General features: G+C 49.5%; 1 protein-coding gene across 6 annotated transcripts in view; it reads left to right on the top strand.

Moving 5' to 3' along the window:
• The window catches only part of ATE1 (arginyltransferase 1), a 94,647-nt gene that overhangs the window by 30,244 nt on the left and 41,950 nt on the right, over window positions 1-22,453 (top strand). For all 6 annotated transcript variants that reach the window (XM_068140399.1, XM_068140400.1, XM_068140395.1 and 3 more), the window contains 2 exons: window positions 2,886-3,067; window positions 7,574-7,673. In XM_068140399.1, coding sequence (XP_067996500.1) covers window positions 2,886-3,067; window positions 7,574-7,673 — 282 coding nt within the window. The remainder of the gene's footprint in view (window positions 1-2,885; window positions 3,068-7,573; window positions 7,674-22,453) is intronic.

Here is a 22,453-nt window from a genome sequence, read left to right as displayed (position 1 = left end):
TCTGTGATTCTATGAAATCATGGGAGCCAAGTATTTGAGAGAGTGGAGAGAGCACAATACTTAGAAGCATCACAGAGGATTCCATTGTGTGAAGCTCTTCTAAGGAGAAGGAAAATGTGACTTTATGAAAGTTGTGGTTTGCTTAGCATGATGGAGAGCCCTGAACAGCTTGCTGACATCAGCACTGTGCTGGTCCTGTCTGTTACAGAGCACAACCTCTTGTGATCAGGACAAAGAGCTGCAGTTTGTGCTTTACTAGATATTCTTAACTGCTGCTAATACTTCATTCTGCAGAGGTCTGGTGGGTCACACACAGCCACAGCATTCATTTAACTTCAGAGACTTGGAGTGAAAATCTTTTCCATGTTAGCTTAGGCTCTCTCTTTCAACATTCATTAAACCCTGTATGGTGAAGTTTTGACAGAGAAAGCAGATCTGGTTTAACTGAAGCCTACTGCAGCCAGTCTGCATTCTATTACCAATCAAACCCCTCCTTGGCTTGCAGATGGTTCATTTTTTTTCCTGTCACTGGCTGCACCCTTGTAGCTGAGAAGACAACTTAACCTGTGCTGAGATAAAACTAGCTGAGATCCCTTAGTGGGCTGAAAGTTTCACTACTGACCATGGGATTTCCTTGGGCTCTGCTGAAAAGCTGAGGCTATTGCATGAAACCCTAAGTGTTGACTCAGTAACCTTTACCTGAATGAGAACAAGCTCAGTTTAAGTCAGTCCTCAGGGGCTGCAGCCAGGCCTAACCTGCACAGGTCATGTGGTAAATGGGGGACATCAGGATCTGCCTGCTCAGCACTCTCCTGATGCTGAGCTGTGTAGGAGTTCGTGGGGGCCACTGCCACATCAGCAGTGAGATGCAAAAGCCAAGAGCTGAGTGGTGGAGAAGCTGCTCTCTGCACCTTAGGAGGATGCTGATGGTTGCCAGAGCTCTCCCCCCATGTTGTTTGCTGTGGGGGATGCTTTGCTTTGCTTGCTTCTTCCAGAGCCCTCAAGTTTCATATAGTGGACAGTAAGAAACAGATACTTAGGGATGTTGCTGCTGGGACACCCTCCCTGGGAGTGTTCAAGAGGGGATTGGATGTGGCACTTGAAGCCATGGTGTAGTTAGTCAGGAGGTGCTGGGTGCCAGGTTGGACTTGATGATCTCTGAGGTCTTCTCCAACCTTACTGATTCTGTGATTCTGACGTCTTGGTATCCAGGCCTAGCAGCTTGTGTGCTGCAGATCTTGCTCCCAAAGCTTTGGCTGTTTCACTCTGCCACTGTCTGTGGCTCCATAGCCAGGTTTCTGCTTTACAACTGTCCAAAAATGCAAATGTTTGCTCTTGTGTGCCCTTGGTTTTGGGGCTTGCTGCTTGGGTAAGGCAGTTGAAGTGCTCTTTCCTCACGTGCCTGCTTTCTGTTGACACACGTGGTACCGATTAGAAGGCCTTCTCCTGCCCATCATCTCTTCAGCCTGGGCTACTGTATCAAAATCCTTGATTAAACCCACCTCCTGTCCTTGTAATGCAAACCAGTTGGTGAGAGTAGGCAACACTGTCAGATTTATTGAGTGAGAAGCAGCTTTCTGAAGCCCTGGCAATGCAGAGCACAACATGACTAGATGGAGAATTAAGTTGAGGGCAGTGGAATTCAGGATTAGAGCGGAGTTTGACGTGGGAGTGAGCAGGGCATGCCACAATTGCTTGTGTAATGCACTTGAAATTAGGAGATCATTTTCTTCTTTGTCTGAAGCATCACTTTCTGGCTCTGGGTGCTCTACCCTGTCTGGAGGCAGCCCTGAATGCACATCCAAAACCACAGCACACAACAGCAGTGGTTTTGCAGAGGGCATTCTCGTGTGGGCTGCTGGAGGAGGACCTTCCCCAGATTCTGCTGCAGCACAGTTTCAGGTTGTTAGGTAAAAGATGTTTTGTTGGGCATAAAGAGTGAACAGCCTCACACAGAGCACACTGTTTAGTTCTTTTTACAAATGGTCTTCACAAGCAGTTTTTGAGAGGTGTCCCTGCCCATGCCAGGGAGGTTGGGTTAGATGAGTTTAGGAAAGATGTTGACTTGCTGGAGTGTGTCCAGAGAAGGGCAACAAAGTTGGTGAGGAGCTTGGAACACAGCCCTGTGAGGAGAGGCTGAGGGAGCTGGGGTTGCTTAGCATGGAGAGGAGGAGACTCAGGGGTGACATTGCTCTCTACAACTACCTGAAGGGAGGTTGTAGCCAGGAAGAGGTTGGTCTCTTCTCCCAGGCAGCCAGCACCAGAACAAGAGGACACAGTCTCAGGCTGTGCCAGGGGAGGTTTAGGCTGGATGTTAGGAAGAAGTTCTACACAGAGAGAGTGATTGCCCATTGGAATGGGCTGCCTGGGGAGGTGGTGGAGTCACCATCACTGGAGGTGTTCAGGAGGAGACTTGCTGGGGTGCTTGGTGCCATGGGTTAGTTGATTAGGTGGTGGTGTTTGATGGGTTGGACACAGTGGTCTTGAAGGTCTGGTCTGGTCTGGTCCTCATGTTGGAGAGTAAGTCAGTCAAATTAAAGGCTATCTGCATTGCATGTAGTAATGCATGAACAACTTGATGAATCAAGTTCTTTATCATGTCAGGGCTATGAGTGCCAGGTGGCAGAGGCTGTATGCAGAGCTGTGTTTGGGATGTCTGATGTATGGAGTCTGTGGATTATGAGTAGAGTGCAGGTTGAAAATGATACCATGAGCTACCATTGTTTGCCCTGCTTCTCAAATGCCTTTTTTCCTTTCTCTGGTCATGGAGAGCAGGAGTGATTTCCCAGGGTGTTTACTTGTGTGTTTAAAATGATTTCTCACCTACTTTGCTTGCTGGAAGCCCTCCTGGCAGGCAGTTACATCCCGCTCTTGTTTTCACGCAGGCAGAGAGTGCACCAGATGGACCAGAATGTGGCTATGGTTCTTTCCACCAGCAGTACTGGCTGGATGGGAAGATAATTGCTGTTGGTGTGATTGATATCCTGCCCTACTGTGTGTCCTCTGTCTACCTGTACTACGACCCAGACTACTCCTTCTTGTCTTTGGGAGTCTACTCCGCGCTACGGTAAGAGGATGGTTTTATTGCCTGCTTAGCCCCACTGTCAGCTCTCACTGTTTGTTCTGAGGCTTGGGCTTTCCTCCCCAGTCTGAATTCACACTGGTAGCACCATCTCTAGCAAAGTATTTGTGTGGGGGAGGTTCCCTTCCTTTTACTTCTCCACAGTTACTTGCATTGCAGGTAGATTTGTAACTGCCACCCTTGACTGGGAATGTGTCTTGCCAGCTAGCTAAATGTTTTCAAGGATTCCCAAACCCCCTCAGAAACAAAACACCAACTTTTTATTGCCCCTGAAAGTAATTTAGTATTGCTTGCTTTCAGCAGGAAAAGCCCCTCCCCCCCCTTTTTTCCTTTTCTTTTGAATAGAAATAATTTCTCCCTTGACCTTTTTCTTAGCCCAGTCACCCAGTGAAATGAATCACTTTTATAGTTGTGTGCAGATGGAGCTCATAAATAAAAGAGTACCTAAAACCTGTTGTCTTCTGAATGAGCAGTCTCCTGCTGCACTAGCACTAAGTGTGTTTTGCAGTCATGTTAATCTCATTAGCTTGGTCTTGAAGGGCTGCCGGGGAGAGTCATCCTCTGAATTTCAAAGCCTTAAATGAACCATCAGCCTAGCCTTGCAGAACAGTAGGAGTAGTGAGTAATGCTTTTCACTCTGGATGAGACTTGGATGCTAAACTGCCAGTTACTGTTGCTCTCCCATAAGCCATTTTAGGATTCCATCACCTTTAGAAGGAGAGCAGAAAGAGTGCAGCTACTTGGGCATGTCCATTTGCTTCTCAGCTTTCTGGCTTCTCTGTTTACATGAAGTATCCTGTGATGAATGGCACTCTTGCTGTGGTATCTCCAGAGGTCTCTGTCTGAAACACTCTGAGTTAATCATTTTTCTGAAGCACTCAATGATTTATTAAGGGTTAGGGCTGGGCTGGCTGCTTCAGCAAGTGACAGACCCTCTCTATTCACCGAAGAGTGGAGAAGGGGAGATCAGCTCATCTTCACTGAAGAGGATGAGTTCTGTTCTGGCTCAAACCAGCACACAGCTTGAGGAAATCAATCAGAACTGAAAAATGCAGGGGGAAAAGTTGCAACTTCTGTGATTTTTAGAGATGATTCTTTCCTCTGTCTGTTACAGGTCTAGGTTTGTAGGCTCTCTACTAGATATGCTAGATACTTGAAGCTGGGCTGATGGTTGGTTGGTTGTGTTCCTCCCGTGCAAGGTGAACACACAGCTTAACACACTGAGTCCCCCTGAGAGGTGTTTGTTAGTATTTGTGTAGAAGACCTCATCCTGTGCAGCTGACACAAGCCATCCTTCTCAAGGCTTGGAATGACTTAAAGTTTTCTCCACAATAAATACCAAACTTGTTAGGCACAACACGTGTGCATGTCTGTGTGTGTCTGTGTGTGGCTCCACTAGTGAGGAAGCAGCTTATAGATTCTGCAGCACTCCAGGCAAGAAAAATGAGTTCCCAGCAGCCTTAGAGGGAGCCTGCCTCCTCCTCCTTCTTTTGAAAAGAGGAAAAAATAACAAATGAAAAGAAGTAGGAAGGCTTTAGGAAGTTGCAAAGGAACCTGATACCTTCAAAGCTGTTGCCAATTTTACTCTGAGGAGGTTAAACTGCATTGCAGTGCTGTCACTTCCACTTCATGCTACATGGAGAAGTTTTGCTGCTGAGCTGTAGAAAGGCTGGGATTTGGAGCTCACTCGCAGGATGTAGGCATGTAAGTGAAGGAGGAGGGGAGAAGCAGCTACTTGTGAAGGATCCAAGTATCACCAAAGTGAAAAATTGCTCAAGAACTAGCGGGCGAGTCTCGCTCCTGTTGGCAGGGAAACATTAAACCTTCACCCTCCAGCCTCGAGTCATGGAAAGCAGGCAGGCTCAGGATCCATAACCTCTGCTTGGGTGGAGGACAAATGGCTGAGTTGATTTTGGAACTGGGTTATGCAGCACTGAAATACAAAGTCTGAGTTTTGTATTGATGCAACGAGTCCAAGTCTTCCTCACCAGCTGCCTGCTCTTGCCCAGCACTAACAGCCATTGCAGCTCTTCAGATCTAATCATAGAATCAACCAGGCTGGAAATGTCCTCAGAGATCATCAAGTCCAACCTATTGCCCAGCACCTCCTGACAACTAAACCATGGCTCTAAGTGCCAGATCCAGTCCTTTTTTGAACACCTCCAGGGATGGGGACTCCACCACCTCCCTGGGCAGCACATCCCAATGGCCAGTTACTCTGTCTGGGAAGAACTTTCTCCTCACCTCCAGCCTAAACTTCCCCTGGCACAGCTTGAGACTGTGTCCTCTTGTTCTGATTGCCTGGGAGAAGAGGCCAACCCCTACCTGTCTACAACCTCCCTTCAGGTAGTTGTAGAGAGCAAGAAGGTCTCCCCTGAGCCTCCTCTTCTCCAGGCTAAGCACCCCCAGCTCCCTCAGCCCCTCCTCACAGGGCTGTGCTCAAGGCCTCTCACCTTGACCTTTCAGTCTCATAACTGGAAGCTTTACTGGAAGGTATTTGCAAGTCTGTAGTCCCTTTTCCACAGGAAACATTGAGCTGGAGAGGAAGCAGGTGGATGTGTGTTATGCCATGGAGTGACTCCTCAGTGCTGCTCCTGCTGCAAGCAGATGGAGGATGAGAAGGATATTTTGGGCCCCCTCAAATAAAACCTTGCCTGGAGTGGGGCTGGCATCTCACTGCAGTGCAGGTGAGGACACTGGCTGGAGTTCTAAGCAAGCTAGCTCTGCTCCCACGTGCATCCTCTTGCCCATGGTGAGGCTTGCTGCTGGAGCACATTTTTTACCTCATTTCATTATGGTGTGTTTACTTCACTGGCTGTTCACTTTGAGTCTTTGTGTTGTCCCATCAGGGAGTCCACTCCAATTGGAAAGGGTGCTGAAGAGATTTGTTTAAATGCAAAGCTAATAGTTTGGAGGTTTGTTTGTTTTATTGTTGGCTGTTGTTGTTTTCTCCCTATAGTGTTGCAGGTTTTTGAGATACTTGTTTTAATCAAGTGCAGGACAACCTGCATGCAAGGGTAGAGTTACTTAACTTCATGCCACATCTCAGAGACCATGTGTATGAAGCTCATATTTGCATCTTTGCACCCAGAGAGTGGCTGTCCATGGGCCCATGTCCCAGTGGAGGCGAGGGAGAAGCAGAGTCCCTTAGGGATCAGTCCTGGGAGCAGGCTTGTTCAACATCTCTGTGGGTGCCAGGGACAGTGGCACTGAGTGCACCCTCAGCAGGTTTGCTGATGACACCAAGCTGTGTGGTGCAGCAGACAGCTGGAGGGAAGGGATCCATCCAGAGGGAGCTGGACAGGCTGGAGAGGTGGGCACAAGCCAACCTCAGGAGGTTCAACAAGACCAAGGGCAGGGTCCTGCAGCTGGCTGGAGGCAATCCCAGGCACAAATCCAGGCTGGGCAGTGACTGGCTGGAAAGTAGCCCTGAGGAGAGAGCCTTGGGGGTGCTGGGGGAGGAGAAGCTCACCTGGAGCTCTCAGTGTGCACTTGCAGCCCAGAAAGCCAACCAGATCCTGGGCTGCAGCAGGAGAAGTGTGGCCAGCAGGGCAAGGGAGGTGATTCTCCCCCTCTGCTCAGCTCTGGGGAGACCCCACCTGGAGTACTGCCTCCAGTTCTGGAGCCCCTATTACAAGAGGGATGTGGAGGTGCTGGAAGGTGTCCAGAGCAGGGCCAGGAGGATGAGCAGAGGGCTGGAGCACCTCTCCTGTGAGGACAGACTGAAGGAGTTGGGGCTGTTCAGTCTGGAGATGAGAAGGCTCCCAGGTGACCTCATTGTGGCCTTCCAGGATCTGAAGGGGGCTCCAAGAAGGCTGGGGAGGGACTGCTCAGGATCTCAGGCAGTGATAGGACTAGGGGGAATGGAATGAAGCTGGAGGTGGGGAGATTGAGGCTGGAGCTGAGGAGGAAGTTCTTCCCCATGAGAGTGGTGAAGCCCTGGAATGGGTTGTCCAGGGAGGTGGTTGGGGCCCTGTCCCTGGAGGTGTTTAAGCCCAGGCTGGCTGAGGCTGTGGCCAGGCTGATCTAGTGTGGGGTGTCCCTGCCCATGGCAGGGGGGTTGGAACTGGATGATCCTTGTGGTCCCTTCCAACCCTGACTGATCCTATGATGCTATGTTCTTTTCCTGAGCCATGTTCCTGCCTCTGTGTGCAATGCCTGGGCCAGGTTGCTGCAGCATCAATAGTAGCAAGAAATCTGTTGGAGACTCTCAGTCACTTCTGTCTGTGTTTGAAGTCAAGCCAAGATGCAGAATGAAAGGCTGCTTAAGTCTGACTTGGTGCTTTGCATTTGCTTCTACTAAGCTCTAATTTTGCCTTTTATTGCCTTTGGGATCTTTTTCAGCCTGAATTTTGAGTTTCTTCTCTTCTTTTTTTCTTTGCCTGAAGTCTAGTGATCTGAAATAAGTGAAGAGCTGTAAACTGGGAAGAGGCAACATGAGTGCAAGGGATTGTGTTCTAAAGCAATCTGTCTTTCCTTTCCTGTTCACAGGGAAATTGCTTTTACCAGGCAACTCCACGAGAAGGCTCCTGAGCTCTGCTTTTATTACATGGGTTTCTACATCCATTCCTGCCCCAAAATGAGATACAAGGTAAAGTGTGGTTGGACTGATTTCCACAGTGTGCTGTTAATCAAATCAGTTGACAGTGCTCTCAGTAATATCATCTTCTCTAGTTGTCAGCTTGGATGTAAGTGGGGCCTTTACATGGTTAAATTTGACTGTTGGCTACTATTTGACTTGGCTTAGGGTTAAACTTCTTTTAAGGTCAGCTGCATGTGGTATTTATTACAAGTTGGCTTCAAAGCAGCTCACATGGAGAGGTTTTGCAGGCTGTGAGACAATGGTTTGTCATTGGGTACCTGACTATCTCATGTTTACAGCACAGTGTCCAGCAGACTCCAGTCCTCTCTATTTCAGGTTGTGTTTGTGGCTCTGTTGCTCAGTGACTGTAGGCAGTGATAAGATAAGACCCTCCATGGTCTTGGCTGCTCCTGGGTTTTGCTGCTTTGCTTCTTCTTGTTAGAGTTAGGGGATTTGCTCAGCTGCTGAAACCAGTGAGGAGCTACCTTAGCAACAGCCTCAAGCCAGGTAGCAGGTTGCTGAAGCCAGGAGCAGAGCATCCACAGAACAACCAATCTGTCACCAGAGCTCCTTTGTAAGCCCTGTTGCCTTGACCTCAGTTTAACCTTGGGTGTCTCCCTTCTGTGTGTGCTGGCTCTTGTGACTGTGGGACCTTTTCTGTGCAGATGTGTCACTGCTTTTGGAGCAATGTGATGCATCCCAGGGTGCTGAACGCTGACAGGCACTTACACACAACCACAGCTCTCTGGCAATCCTGTGGAAAGAGGAGAGAGCTCAGGGAGTCTGGAGGGAGAGCTGCAGGGATTTCTTTCTTTAGTCTTCAGGGTGTTAACCATCTGCAGTGCTTTCAAAGAGCTAAAAAATTGTGAGGCTCATCAAAGTGATGACTGTATGGGAAAAAACATCCTGGGCTGCAGCAGGAGAAGTGTGGCCAGCAGGGGCAGGGAGGGGATTCTGCCCCTCTGCTCCACTCTGCTGAGACCACAGCTGGAGCTCTGGGGCCAGTTCTGGAGCCTCTGTTCCAGCAAGGATCTGGAGGTGCTGGAAGATGTCCAGAGATTGGCTACGAGGATGAGCAGAGGGCTGGAGCTGCTCTGCTGTGAGGACAGACTGAGGGAGTTGAGGGAGTTGGGGCTGTTCATTCTGGAGAAGAGAAGGCTCCCAGGAGACCTTCTTGTGGCCTTCCAGGATCTGCAGGGGGCTACAAGAAAGCTGGGGAGGGACTTTTGAGGGTGTCAGGGAGTGATAGGACTGGAGGCAGGTGGGGAATGGATCCAAGATAGAGGAGGGGAGATTCAGATTGGGTATCAGGAAGAAGCTCTTCCCCATGAGGGTGGTGAGAGCCTGGCACAGGTTGCCCAGGGAGGTGGTAGAAGCCTCATCCCTGGAGGTTTTTGCAGCCAGGCTGGATGTGGCTGTGAGCAACCTGCTGTGGTGTGAGGTGTCCCTGCCCATGGCAGGGGGTTGGAGCTGGCTGATCCTTGAGGTCCCTTTCAGCCCTGACAGTTCTGTGATTCAGCTTTGTTGTGGCCCACACTGCAAGCATCCATAATCATTCAGCTTTCCAAACATAACAAATCCCTCCCTTTCTTTTTGTTAGAAGGTGTTTGTCCCTCCTTCCTCTCCCTGGCTAACTCAAGCTCATTATCTGCAGCTGCTGGCCAAAGAAATGGAATGAATTTGAGGGAAGAAAGTCAGAGAATCACCCACTGAAGGTTTTATTCCAGTAAAATAGAGATGTCAGAGGCTCCCTTCCCTTCATGTTAGTGTGGAGGAATGACAGGTTATAGGTAGCTGTTGTTAAACTGTCAAGTGAGCAAATTCAATAGGAGGAAGGAGGTGAAGAGCTAACCAGTGGTGATTTTCTTTGCCAATTGTTTGTCCCAGGATGTTTGGAAGTGGTGGCTAGGGACAGCATCACAGCAGTGTTTCAGTGGGAACAGATGCATGCTAGATGTATTTACAGGGAAGCTGCAGGCTTCTGGAAGTCTTGGAGGTTTTCCTCCTCCTAGTCCCAGGCTGTGAGCAGAGGAAATGCCTAAGCTGACAGTTCTGTTTGGGGCTTTTTGATGGAAGCACAGAGCTATAGGTTTGTACTGTGCAGCTGTCTCCCTTCCTGCTGACTGAGGGGGGACGGCTGATGAACTGGGATGTGTGAGGAGCAGTGACTTCATGGTGTTGATTTAAGGAGTCTGACACTTTGCATGGAGTGAAACTCAGCCTGCTGTCCAAGACCTGGCTGGAGTAACTGGGGATCTGTGCAATGAACTGTTACACTGCAGGCCAGGGCTGCATCAGTGCTGTGCACTTGAGGCCATAGCTGGGTGGTTTGGATTTCAACATACATGACTGCTGGGCTGGAGGCACAGATACCCAACAGCAAGCCTTAGAGCCTTGTTCTGCAGGGGGACTTCCTTGGAGTGCCAACTGTAGGGCTCTCTCCTTGATTCTGACTCTCTGTGGTTGTAACAGGAGAGTCAAACATCTCTCCTTGAAGCACTGCTGCTAGGGCATCACATATGCAGACATCTGGGCTGCATGTAGGAGCATCAGATCTCTGAATCACAGAATGGTTTGGGTTGGAAGGGACCTCCAAAGGTCATCTAGCCCAACCCCCCTGCAGTCAGCAGGGACATCCCCAATCAGAACACAGGGCTCAGAGCCCTGTCCTGCCTGACCTAGAATGTTTGCAGGGCTGGGGCATCTCCCACCTGTCTGGGCAGCCTGGGCCAGGGTTTCACCACTTCAGTTGTAAAGAATTTCCTTCCTTAGTCCTGCTCTAAGTCTGCCCCTTTTTAGATTAAAGCTTTGTGCTGTCAAACAGGCACTGCTACAAAGTCTGTCCCCATCTTTCCTTCAGTCCCCCTTGAAGTGCTGAAAGGCCACCCTAAGGGCTCCCTGAAGCCTTCTCTGCTCCAGGCTGATCACCCTCAACTCTCTCAGCCTGGTCTCACAGCAGAAGGTGCTGAAACTCTCTGGTAATTTTTCTGGCCTGCTCTGGACCTGCTTCAGCAGATTCACATCTTCCCTGTGCTGAAAAATCCTGAGCTGGACACCCCACTGCAGGTCCAGGGGGGGTCTGTGTTCTGTTGGGTGCTCTGAGGAGGTCCAAGGCATCCACAGAAGATTTTGTTGAAGTAGTTTGTTTTTTCCAGTGAGGTTGCTAAGATGCTTGTTTTGCTCATTATGCAGCTCTTGAAATACTTTCTGTGTCTTTGTCCTAGAAGGTTTCTATGAGGAGTCACCTTTAAGACCAGAAGGTCACTCCAGTTGCCTGCAGCAGGACTGCACTGTGCAGCTGCTGAGTGTGTTCAGCCACTTCTGAGCAGGTCAGGGGCTGAACTGGCAGAGATTGTGTTGTTGGAGGTCTGTGTGTGGCCTTTCCACCTGAAGAGTTGTAGTTCCACAAATGATAACAGTTTGGGACACAAATAGTGTCTAATGCAGTGGAATCCCTGGAAGAGGATCTTAAAGCCAGGATTGGTGTGGCTCAGTGGCAGAGTTGGAGAATCCTGGATTTTAAGACAGGAAGGTAAATGGTTAAGGAATATCCAACCCCCTGGATTGGGCCTGATTACAAAAGTCCTTCAGAATCAAGGTTGCTTTTGACTCCCCATTCCCTTCCTTTTCCCCAGCAGCTTAGGTTTGTTTGCAAAGTCATTTTCACACAGCGCAGTGCTGGGGAGGTTACCTAGGCTGGGGCAAGGCAATATGTTGCAATACTCAGCTGGGTTTTGGTTCCCAGCTTCTCTTAGCTTTGTCCCCATGCATATGTATGTTCTGGTAAAAGAAAATCTACATTAATCTGAGACAAAAGGGTTTCTGTGGTCCTTTTGACTGTGGCAGTATGGAAAACCTCCCTGCAAAACCTTCACCAGTGGCTGTGCTCCATCATTTAGTTATTTTGTCAGGGTGGGTTGGGGTAGTACAAGATTAAAATGGTTCTTCAGAGGAATTCATGACCTTGTGGTGAAACTTCTTGGGCTCTGTCAGATGTGGTGGTTCCTACCTTGGTAAAGAGTCTCCTGGAAGCTTTTCCAGGACTCTAAGAGGCAAAGTCTTCTTCAGAATGCACTTAGTCTGGGACAAAGGAAGCATTTGGGGATGGTGTTGGGCTCAGGCTTGCTTATTTTGTTGAAGTACTTTGAAATGACTTTCAGCTAAAGCCACTTGTTTACAAACTATAGAATAGATCAGACCAGGTTGGAAGAGGCCTTCAAGATCATCGTGTCCAACCCATCAACCAATCCAACCCACCCAAACAACTAACCCACGGCACCAAGCACCCCATCAAGTCTCCTCCTGAACACCTCCAGTGATGGTGACTCCACCACCTCCCCAGGCAGCCCATTCCAATGGGCAATCACTCTCTCTGTGTAGAACTTCTTCCTAACCTCCTGCCTAAACCTCCCCTGGCGCTGCCTGAGACTGTGTCCTCTTGTTCTGGTGCTGGCTGCCTGGGAGAAGAGACCAACCTCTGCCTGTTTACAACCTCCCTTCAGGCAGTTGTAGAGACCAATAAGGTCACCCCTGAGCCTCCTCTTCTCCAGGCTAAGCAACCCCAGCTCCCTCAGCCTCTCCTCACAGGGCTGTGCTCCAAACCCCTCACCAACTTTGTTGCCCTTCTCTGGACTCGTTCCAGCAAGTCAACCTCCTTCCTAAACTGAGGGGCCCAGAGCTGGACACAGGACTCGAGGTGTGGCCTAACCAGTGCAGTGTACAGGGGCAGAATGACCTCCCTGCTCCTGCTGGCCACACTGTTCCTGATGCAGGCCAGGATGCCATTGGCCCTCTTGGCTGCCTGGGCACACTGCAGGCTCATGTTCATCCTACCATCGACCAGCACCCCCAGGTCCCTCTCTGCCTGGCTGCTCTCAGCCACTCTGAAGTGCTGTACTTTGGAATGCCTTTCAGCTAAAGCCACTTGTTTACAAACTTAATTATTGAGTTACAGGAATCAAGGAACCCATTTCAGCAAGCAGCTGTAGCAGAGAGGCCTTGAGAGGCTCCTGGGGGGGTGTTTTTGCCCCCTCTGCTAACATTCAGTCTGTTTCAGCCCACAGCTTCCCAAGCTACAAATTTTCCTCCATGCCTCTCTTACTAAATTCCCATTTTCCAGTCACTGCTGAACTCTTGGAGAAGCTCTCTGTTCCTTCCATCAGAGTTGTGGTGGGTGGCACACTGTGGGGCTGTGCTGCTGGTGCAGACGCTCTGGGGCACTTGCTGCTGCGTATTTGCCCTTCAGACCTCTGCCGGCCTTGCATCAAGCTCTCTTCTGGGGTCTGGTACTGCAAGGGGTTTGTTGGTGATGTTTTCTCTGTGAGTTTCTGGGGTTTCTGAGTTGTGGTTGGGTTTTCTTTCCAGTGTCAATGTTTGCATGCAAAGACAGCAGCTGGAGCAGTTATGGTTGCTTGTTCTGCTCCCTTGTTATGGTCAGTGCTCTGCTTTCCCCGAAGCCTCTCCGCTGAGCTTGGAAACAGCTATCGGTGGGCTTTGAAGTGGGTAGCAAATTCTGAGCCTTCTTGCTGTGTTATCTCTGTGTCCTGGTTGAAGCCCATTCTGTGATGTGAAGAGGTGTTTTGACTGAAATCTTTATCCAGACTTGTACACAGGCCAAAGTAAATGGAACTATTTCAAGCAGTCTCCTTCGGTATCAAGGCATGGCCAGACTTCAGATAGATGGAATACTAGAAAGGGCTCTGAAATGGCAGGAAAGAAACAAAAGGCTGATTCAACTGTGATTAATCATTCCTGAGCTAAATGCCTCGGACTGGCTGTGCTCATAAGTGGTGCCCCTGGAATTTTATGGCACTGCAGAGCCAATTTCTTTGGCTGCTCTCAGGAATTTCAGCGTCACTCCTCCTGCGGCAGTGAAATGCCTCTGGTGGTAGCCTGGAGTTCCACATCCATGGGATCCACACAGGCCTGGCTCATCCCTGCTTGTCCTGGCTCTGAGGCTGTTTCTGACCATGGAATTTAGTTAAACTCCTCAGAAGTCTCACAGATCTGCTGTGTGAGCTGAAATGTGTGAAGGGGGGGAAGGACTTTCAATGACATCACTTCTGTTCTCCTCGTTGTTCTGGGGTACAAACACCGTTGTGTTTCTGCACTGGGCAGCGAACAGCTCTGTGAAGTGTAGCACCAGCTCCACACAGAGAGCTGGGGGCTTTATCCAGCATCTCCTGCAGTGGCTACCAGCTGTCAGCCTGCTGTCCTCGCTGCTGTTTACTCCCAGCCTATCATCTTTTCCCAGTACCCAAGCAGCTGGGAGGAGTGGAGCTGCTCTGCTCAGGTCTGTTAGCACTCTGCCCTGCTGGCTTTTCCAGCACTAATTGTGGCAGTTTGTTGGAACTGATGTGCACCCAAATTAGTACAAAACAATTTCATTTTTGTGCAGCAGGTCATAAACAGTCAACTAAACACTCTGCAAAACTCAGTACTGAACACTCTGCAAAACTCAGTGCTGAGTTGTTGCTTGAAATGCTGTTTGGTTGTAAGGATCTGAAATGCCTTGGTCCAAAAGCCACTATCTAAGAAAGCAATGGAAGTTACTGCAGCACAGTGGGGCTTTGGAAAGCCTGCCCCATCCCCTGCCCCATCAGTGATCTCTGCAGAGCTCTAAGCTTACCCCATATGTTCCTTCTGATGGATTGGGTGTCTGACTGAGGTGGGGGAGTGGGGGTGGGGGAACCTCCTCTAAATTATGTTGGGAGTTGTGGCATTGAAACCCAGAGGGATTTTGAGAAGTCTTTTAAATATGGTGCCATGGTTTAGTTGATTAGATGGTGCTGGGTGAGGGGTTCGACTGGATGATCTCAAAGGTCCATCTCATCCCATTCCAGTCCATCTCATCCCATTCCAGTCCATTTCATCCCATTCTGAAGGGGGCTACAGGAAGGCTGGGGAGGGACTGCTCAGGATCTCAGGTAGTGATAGGACTAGGGGGAATGGAATGAAGCTGGAGGTGGGGAGATTCAGGCTGGAGGTGAGGAGGAAGTTCTTCCCCATGAGAGTGGTGAAGCCCTGGAATGGGTTGTCCAGGGAGGTGGTTGAGGCCCTGTCCCTGGAGGTGTTTAAGCCCAGGCTGGCTGAGGCTCTGGCCAGGCTGATCTAGTGTGGGGTGTCCCTGCCCATGACAGGGGGGTTGGAACTGGATGATCCTTGTGGTCCCTTCCAACCCTGACTGATCCTATGATACTAGAAGCAGGAATGAGGAGATGTGCCACTCTGGGTGGCCAGCAGCTGACAGGGGATTGCCACTGAGAATAGAATCACTGAGAGCAAGATGTCAGCTCCTGTTGTTCTCACAGCATGCAGAGAGGGAGGGCAATGAATTCTCTTTGCTCTCCTGGGCTGCTGGTTTGTGCTGCAGCTGGGAAATGATAACAGATTTCCCTTGGTGCAAGTGGTGAAGCTGTGCTCAGTTCCACACAGCACTTTCAGAGTTAAAAGCAGTTAGAATCCCATTTCTTTGTCCACTGGAAGCAAACACAGATCCCAGCCTTCTGTTGTTTCTGTTTCCCTCTCATTTGCTTTTTCCCTGTTTTACTTTTCCTATTAAAATCTTTGCAGTCAGGATTCTGCCTTTGTCAGCTGGAGCTCCCTTGTGCAGGATGTTCAGGTGTCCCCAGGGCTTGCTTTTCCTGATCTTGGCAATGTGGGGTTTCTTTTGTTGATTTTGTTTTATGTAGTTGTTTACTTGAAGTTTGAGATGACTGAAGTGCAGCAGAAGAGAAGTGCCCATGCTGTGTGTGTTTGTGCCTGGGTGGATGATGTGCAGGCTTTTATCAGGGTGGAAAGAGGTGTCTGTGGTGTAGATCATAGAATCACAGAACTGTCAGGGCTGCAAGGGACCTCAAGGATCATCCAGTCCCAACCCCCCTGCTGTGGCCAGGGACACCTCACACTGCAGCAGGTTGCTCACAGCCACATCCAGCCTGGCTGCAAACACCTCCAGGGTTGAGGCTTCCACCACCTCCCTGGGCAACCTGTGCCAGGCTCTCACCACCCTCATGGGGAACAACTTCTTCCTAACATCCAATCTGACTCTCCCCATTTCTAGTTTTGCTCCATCCCCCCCACTCCTATCACTCCCTGACACCCTCAGAAGTCCCTCCCCAGCTTTCTTGTAGCCCCCTTCAGACACTGGAAGGCCACAATGAGGTCTCCTTGGAGCCTTCTCCTTCTCCAGACTGAACAGCCCCAGCTCCCTCAGTCTGTCCTTATAGGAGAGCAGCTCCAGCCCTCTGCTCATCCTTGTGGCCCTTCTCTGAGCACCTTCCAGCACCTCCAGATCCTTCCTGTGCTAGAGGCTCCAGAATATTGATTTACTGATTTAGTTGGTGATCATTTTGATAATGTTGATATCTGCCAGGAAAGATTCTTTGTTCTGTGTGCAGCAGGGATATGTTTGTGCATAAGGAGGGGTTTATTTGTCAGAGAATCACAGAGTGGCTTGAGCTGGAAGGGACCTCCAAAGGTCATCCAGTCCAACCCCCTCTGCACTTAGCAGGGGCATCCTCCACTAGATCAAGTTGCCCAGAGCCCTATTGAGCCTCATCTTGAATATCTCTGGGGGTGGGGCCCCAACTACCTCCCTGGGCAACCTGTTCCAGTGTTCCATCACCCTCATGGTGCAGAGCTTTTTCCCCACAGTTCAGGTAGTCTGAAGAATGTATGTGGAAGTGTGATAGAGATGATATTAACTACTTATGTACATCAGCAGGGCTAAGCTCTGCACAGTCTAGACTGTTACAGGAATATTATTGGCTTAAGCCAGCTTCCCTGTCATGTTCCTTTAATAGATGAAATGCTGAGCTTTTAATTTGTGTGAAACTCAAGCAAATCTAACCTCCATTCCAGACAAGCTCAAGAAATATAGCTTGTTAAAAGATCATCCAGTTCTGCCTTGATGGCTTTGCCTATCTCTGTCAGAAAGAGCTACTAAAAAGATTTACTCAGGATCATGTTAATAAACCTGAGGCACAGCATCCTCTGAATGGTAATAGCTGCTGGGAATTTATCCTGCCTGGTTCATGACTCTGCAGAGTCATAAATTCACTGCTTATTGCTGACTTGTCCTAAATCCTACCTGAAGGCTTACTTGGGGGCTCCAGAGCAACCCTCAGCAATTAAAGTGAGGTCTGTAAACTGTGAAATATATCCCCAAAAGAGCTGTGGGGCTGGCTTGGCTGGGGCTTTTCTGGAGGGGGGAATAGCATGCTTCCCAATGCATCTGTCTGCAGGTTTTCTCCTTCATCTGAGGGGGGAGGAGGTCACAATTCATGGGTCAGAATTTTCCAATGATGGTTCAGTCTGGAGAAGAGAAGGCTCCAAGGAGACCCTCTTGTGGCCTTCCAGTGTCTGAAGGGGGCTACAAGAAAGCTGGGGAGGGACTTCTGAGGGTGTCAGGGAGTGATAGGACTGGGGAGGGATGGAGCAAAACTAGAAATGGGGAGATTGAGATTGGATGTGAGGAAGAAGTTGTTCCCCATGAGGGTGGTGAGAGACTGGCACAGGTTGCCCAGGGAGGTGGTGGAAGCCTCCTGCCTGGAGGTGTTTGCAGCCAGGCTGGATGTGGCTGTGAGCAACCTGCTGTGGTGTGAGGTGTCCCTGCCCATGGCAGGGGGGTTGGAAGTGGCTGATCCTTGAGGTCCCTTCCAGCCCTGACAGTTCTGTGATTCTATAATTCTATTACCCCTTGCATGGAAGTGAGTGCAGCTTGAAAGCAAGTCACCAGTGCTGATCTGTCAGCTTCTCTTCCCTTTTCTGTTGAGTTGAACACCAGTTCACTTCGTTTCTGAGTCTGACTCTCTTACTGTCCCCTGGTGAATATTCCCCCAAATGAGTGAATTTGAATGTGCAGAGCTGGAGAGCCTGAAATGCCATGACACAAAAGCTTGAGCCCTATCTCTGCCCTTCCCTTTTCCCAGCACAGTCCCTGTGTGAAGTTGTTCATATCCCTGACAGCTTTGAAGTGTTGGGCCAAATGTCAGCGTTGTTGTGTCCTGGAGGAAAAGCATCCCTTGAAACCTGTCTCTGAGGTGCAAGTCACTGAAAGGCTGCCTGGTTTTATCTGTGCACCACATTTATTGACTCTGGATCTCTCTGTTAACTTGACATGTGGCTGCTTTTACTGTGCTCTTTCTTGTGGGTGCTGTTTTGCTGGCTATATTAGCTTTCAGTAGTCAATATTAGCAAGTGGATGGTGTTTGGCCTGGAAGGCAGGAGCTCCTGCTTCTGCTGGCTGTGCCATATTTCACCTTGTGGCCTTTCCAGTAGGAGCTGGCTGACAAGTCAGTTAATCCCCACAGGAGATGGGTTTTTCCCAGGAAAGAGTTGATGGTGATACTTTAATGAGGTCTGCTTTTACTGAGCCCTCAGTGATTTTACAGAGGTATCACAGGACGCTGCTCTGAAGTGTTACCTTTCATCTGGATGACAATTCCTCCTTCTGAATGAGTCTTTGCTTTGTCTGAGTTTGTTTAGCTGCTGACTATTCTGCCTCCAAGTGTGTGACTGAGGTTCCACTATTTGTCCCCAAGGCACGATGCTTCTAACAATCCAGTTTGCAAAGAGCTCAGCATCAGTGTTTGCATGGGGGGAGGGTCCCAGATCCCTGTAGAGAGAGGTGAATTGGAGCATGGAGGGAAGAGTCAAGTCCTAGAAAACCAGAGTTTTCAAGGGCCAGGGGGGATTGGGCAGCCCTGTAGTCCTTCCCCTTACTCCAGCACAAGCTCAGCTATGTTTGTGTTGACTTTCTGTTGTGGGTTGGATTGGGCCACCCAAGCATTTGGAAGGTTACCCCAAGGAGTATGTTTGCCACACTTAGCCAGGATTTGGAAGTGAAATGGAAACCTATTGACAAAAGTAGATTAAATACAGAAGTATGAAAGGCAATGAATGTATACACACCATAGCTGCTTGTATTTACAGTCCAACAACAGCACAGCCCCCCCTTGCACAATAACTCAGCTCTCTCCCCCCCACCCCAGAGCCAAAGCCCAGAGGGCTGCACTGTAGCCAGCCCCACTTACCTCTACCTGCTGTACCTTTGCAAACCCAACCAGAAGGCAGTCAGGCAGCATGCAAGGTCAGATGCAGAGGAGTCAGCAGTAAGCCAGAAGCAGCCCAGAGAGAGAAAATCAAGGCTGTGCTGCAAAATAGAAGAAATTCTATAGTCCAGTGGGATGAGAGAAACTAATCCAGAAGTGTTCTGTGTCCAGCCCCTAAGGCTGCCCATCCCTAGACTGGAATCCTCTGGAGAACCTTCTTTACAATTCAGACATCAGCCTTAAAACTAACACCTTTAAGACCCATTGGACACACGTGCCCCAAAGGTGCAGCAAACTTCCATCGCCATGCCTTGGGGTTATACACTTACACCTTCCTCTGCTTACCACTCTTCCCATTCAAATGATCTCCCTTCGTCACAGAATCATGGAGGTTGGAAAAGACCTTTAAGATCACCAAGTCAAACCATAGCCCAGCTGCAGTGAGCACTGAACTAACCCTCAAGTGCCACATGATGCCTAACGTCAGGCCTCTGCTCTAAAGCCCTCAGATGCTGAGGTCAGCTTCTGCTGTTTGCTCCTGTAGCTTGAGTTATTGCCTTTGTCCTACTGAAGAACCTAGTAGGCTCTGGAGGTGAAGAGAAAGGGTAGAATGGAGAAGAAAAGGGAATTTGGTGACTACAGAGCTTTCAGAATGGGCTGAGTTGGAATGTGGAGGTTTATGTAAGTGGCTGTGGAGTCTGGCAGGCTCTTGGCTGATGCTGTGCTTTCACAAAGACTACCTGAGGGTACTGGAGCTCTGTGAGAGGTTGTTTGACTCTTCTGCTCTGTGCAGAGAAGTGAAACATTTTTGTGCACAGGTTCTTCTTAAATCTTTAATAAAACCAATCCCCAAAGGCTTTCAAAGGTCACCTTGCTGGGGAGGCCCAGCAAGAGCTGGGAGCTTGGCAAATTGTTCTCTTTGGAGTGTGAAGTGGAAAAGAAGCCAAACTCACAACCCCCCCTTGCTGCTTCCACACACTGCCCTGAAGTTTCTGTTATCAAGTGAGAGGGTTAACCACTGCCAGCAGCTTTAATTGTCTCCCACTGCAGAGCTGCAGGGCTCTGAAAGGAAGGAGTCTAACTGCTCTGAGTAGCTGTTTGCTCTCTCAGATCCCTAGGAGAATGTTAGGATTCTTACTAGGAAGGGTTCAAGGGAAACTAGGGAGGTTTAGACTGGACATTAGGAGACACTCTTTTATGGCAAGGGTGGTCAGGGCTTGGAATGTGCTGCCCAGGGAGCTGGTGGAGTCACCAAGCCTGGAGGGGTTTAAAGGTGGTGCTTGGGGCTATGGTTTAGGGGTGAGCCTTGTAGAGCAGGGTTCTGGGTTGGACTTGGTGACCCTGAGGGTCTCTTCCAACCTGAATGTTTCTGTGCCTCTGTGAAGAGATCCTCTTTTGAAACAGAATGCTGGGTGCTTCCTTCCCCTTCCTTTTTCAGAGCACAAATCTTTTCACTAATAACCCTGAGCTAGAGTGACAGAGGGAAACAAACAGAAGGGTGTGAAAATGCTTCCATTGTCAGGCAGAGCAGAAGAATGGGATTGTGGAGAGAAGGGACACAGCAGCCCAGTCCTCTCGCTCCCAGCACAGATGTGCTGCTGTTCTCTGCATGGGCAGAAGGCAGGCTGGGCTTTTTGTTGCCCTGATCTGTTGATGTCATGTAGTTCAGATAGGAAAGGCTGATGTTGCAGAGGGCTGCTGGGTGCTCATGCAGTCAGTAATACTGAGCTGCAGTTTATTTTGAGTTTTTTCTTTCATTCCTGCCCTTTTAGCCCACTAATTGCCACCCTGGGGTGTGCTATGAATTGTTTCTAACCACCTTTCATTCAGAGGGAAGGAGGGGAAGGTGGAGGGATGTGAATAGTGTATTTCAGGAGGCTTTGCTGCTCTTTGCATTCTCCATTTATATCATATGGAGGCAGTAAAATGCCAGCTGAGAGCCAGGGAACCTGTCCTGGGTTCTGCTCCCTGCCTCTCCGTTTGGGCAGTGTGAGGATGATGTGCAGGAGGATCATGTGGGAAGGTTTCCCTAGGGAGAAGCTTTGGGGCTGCTCCAAAACAATTCCTGCTCAATTAGGTGTGGCACTGAGAGAGGCTCCAAAGGACAGCACCTGGGCAGCCTGAGTTATTGCAAGAGGGCATTGGCTGTGTTTCTCAGAAGTTGTTGTGTACTTCTAATACTGCTCCACTGGTAAGCCCTGACTGAAGCTTGGGTTTAGTATCATAGGATCAGTCAGGGTTGGAAGGGACCACAAGGATCATCCAGTTCCAACCCCCCTGCCATGGGCAGGGACACCCCACACTAGATCAGGCTGCCCAGAGCCTCAGCCAGCCTGGGCTTAAACACCTCCAGGGACAGGGCCCCAACCACCTCCCTGGACAACCCATTCCAGGGCTTCACCACTCTCATGGGGAAGAACTTCCTCCTCACACCCAGGTAAAATGGTAGAGCCTCTAACAGAAGTAGCCAAGAGCAATTTGACCTGCAGGATGCTGATGTTTGAACAGGGGGATTGTGGGGGGGGGAAGGTCTTACTTTAGAAGGTGAAATGGTTTCTTTCTCAGGGCTGTATCTGTTCTGCTGTCTGCTGCTGAGAGTTCAGTGGATTTAGAAGCAGAAAGTGATGGTCAGTGGGGAATGGTGAAGAAGCTCTGTGGATACTGTCTTCTTGCTCAGGTGCATGACTGAATTGTTAGTCCTCAAATGTCTGTACTAACAGCCCCACCTCTTGATGGAGTTGGAATTGAGAGGACATTTAGCTCCTTTCCTCGTGGTGAGGGAAGCAAGCAAAAAAGATGCTCATGTTCCTTGAGCCAGTACCTATGACCTTGGCAAAGCTTCAGACTGACACAGAAGTAAAGCTAAATTCTGTGTTAAACAGGCTTTCTTCAGTCCCCTGAGGTGGCTGCATGTCTTTGAGCAACAGCAAACAAGAGTGAATGGGAACCTTCTACTGAGTCTCCTGAAGCTACAGATCCTGTTCCTTGCCTGCAGTTTCTGACCTCTTTCTGGGTTTGTTGCCAAGTCTTTGGCTCCTGGCTGCATTAAGTTGCTTGGATAGTGCAACACCAACAAAACACTTCCCTGAGGGGGTAGCAGGAGACCTGCAGGGGTGGTGGTGGAGTTGGAATGTGCCATGCTTCTGCCAAGCCTCATCAGCACTACAGCCTCCCCGGGGCCCAGCGCGAGCCGCCGTACCCTGAAAGAACCTCAGATGCCATCGAGGCTGGAGAGGAGGCAGAAAAGTCTGGAAAGGCTTTTGGCAATGGTCCTTTAGATGCATAGATCTGGATGGAAGGCTTGTGGCAGTATTTATTGGCATGTGATGGCAAGTGCTGAAGTTTTCAGCATGCTTGGTTGGCTCTCTGTTGTTTCGTGGCAGTGCCCAAACTGCTCTGGTGTTTCAAGGTGCACGTGCGCAGGAATCGAGCCTGCAGCCTTATTGATTGTAAAGCTAAGCAAGGTGACTGCCTGGGCAATTGGAAATGGTTTTAACTCTGAAAAGTGAGGATTATAGGCTGTGAGGATGTCAACAGAGTGCTGAATGCATTCGAAGTGCAGTTCTGATTTTAATACTCCCCCAATCCTATAATCCTCTATTTGGATAGATGTTTAAATGTGCCCTTGGATTGCCAGGTTTGGGTATGACCAGGACCTCACAGCATATGGTGTGCTTGCTGACTCCAGCCTGCAGCTTTGTGTTCTTCTGAGGAGCTGATTGCAAAGAAAACAGT

This window comes from Melanerpes formicivorus, unplaced genomic scaffold (genome assembly GCF_026170545.1).
Source record: "Melanerpes formicivorus ecotype bairdi unplaced genomic scaffold, bMelFor1.0.p_v2 SCAF_6, whole genome shotgun sequence".
Lineage (NCBI taxonomy): Eukaryota > Metazoa > Chordata > Aves > Piciformes > Picidae > Melanerpes > Melanerpes formicivorus.
Note: the sequence above shows the minus strand (reverse complement) of the source record. Positions and strands in the feature narration are given on the sequence as shown.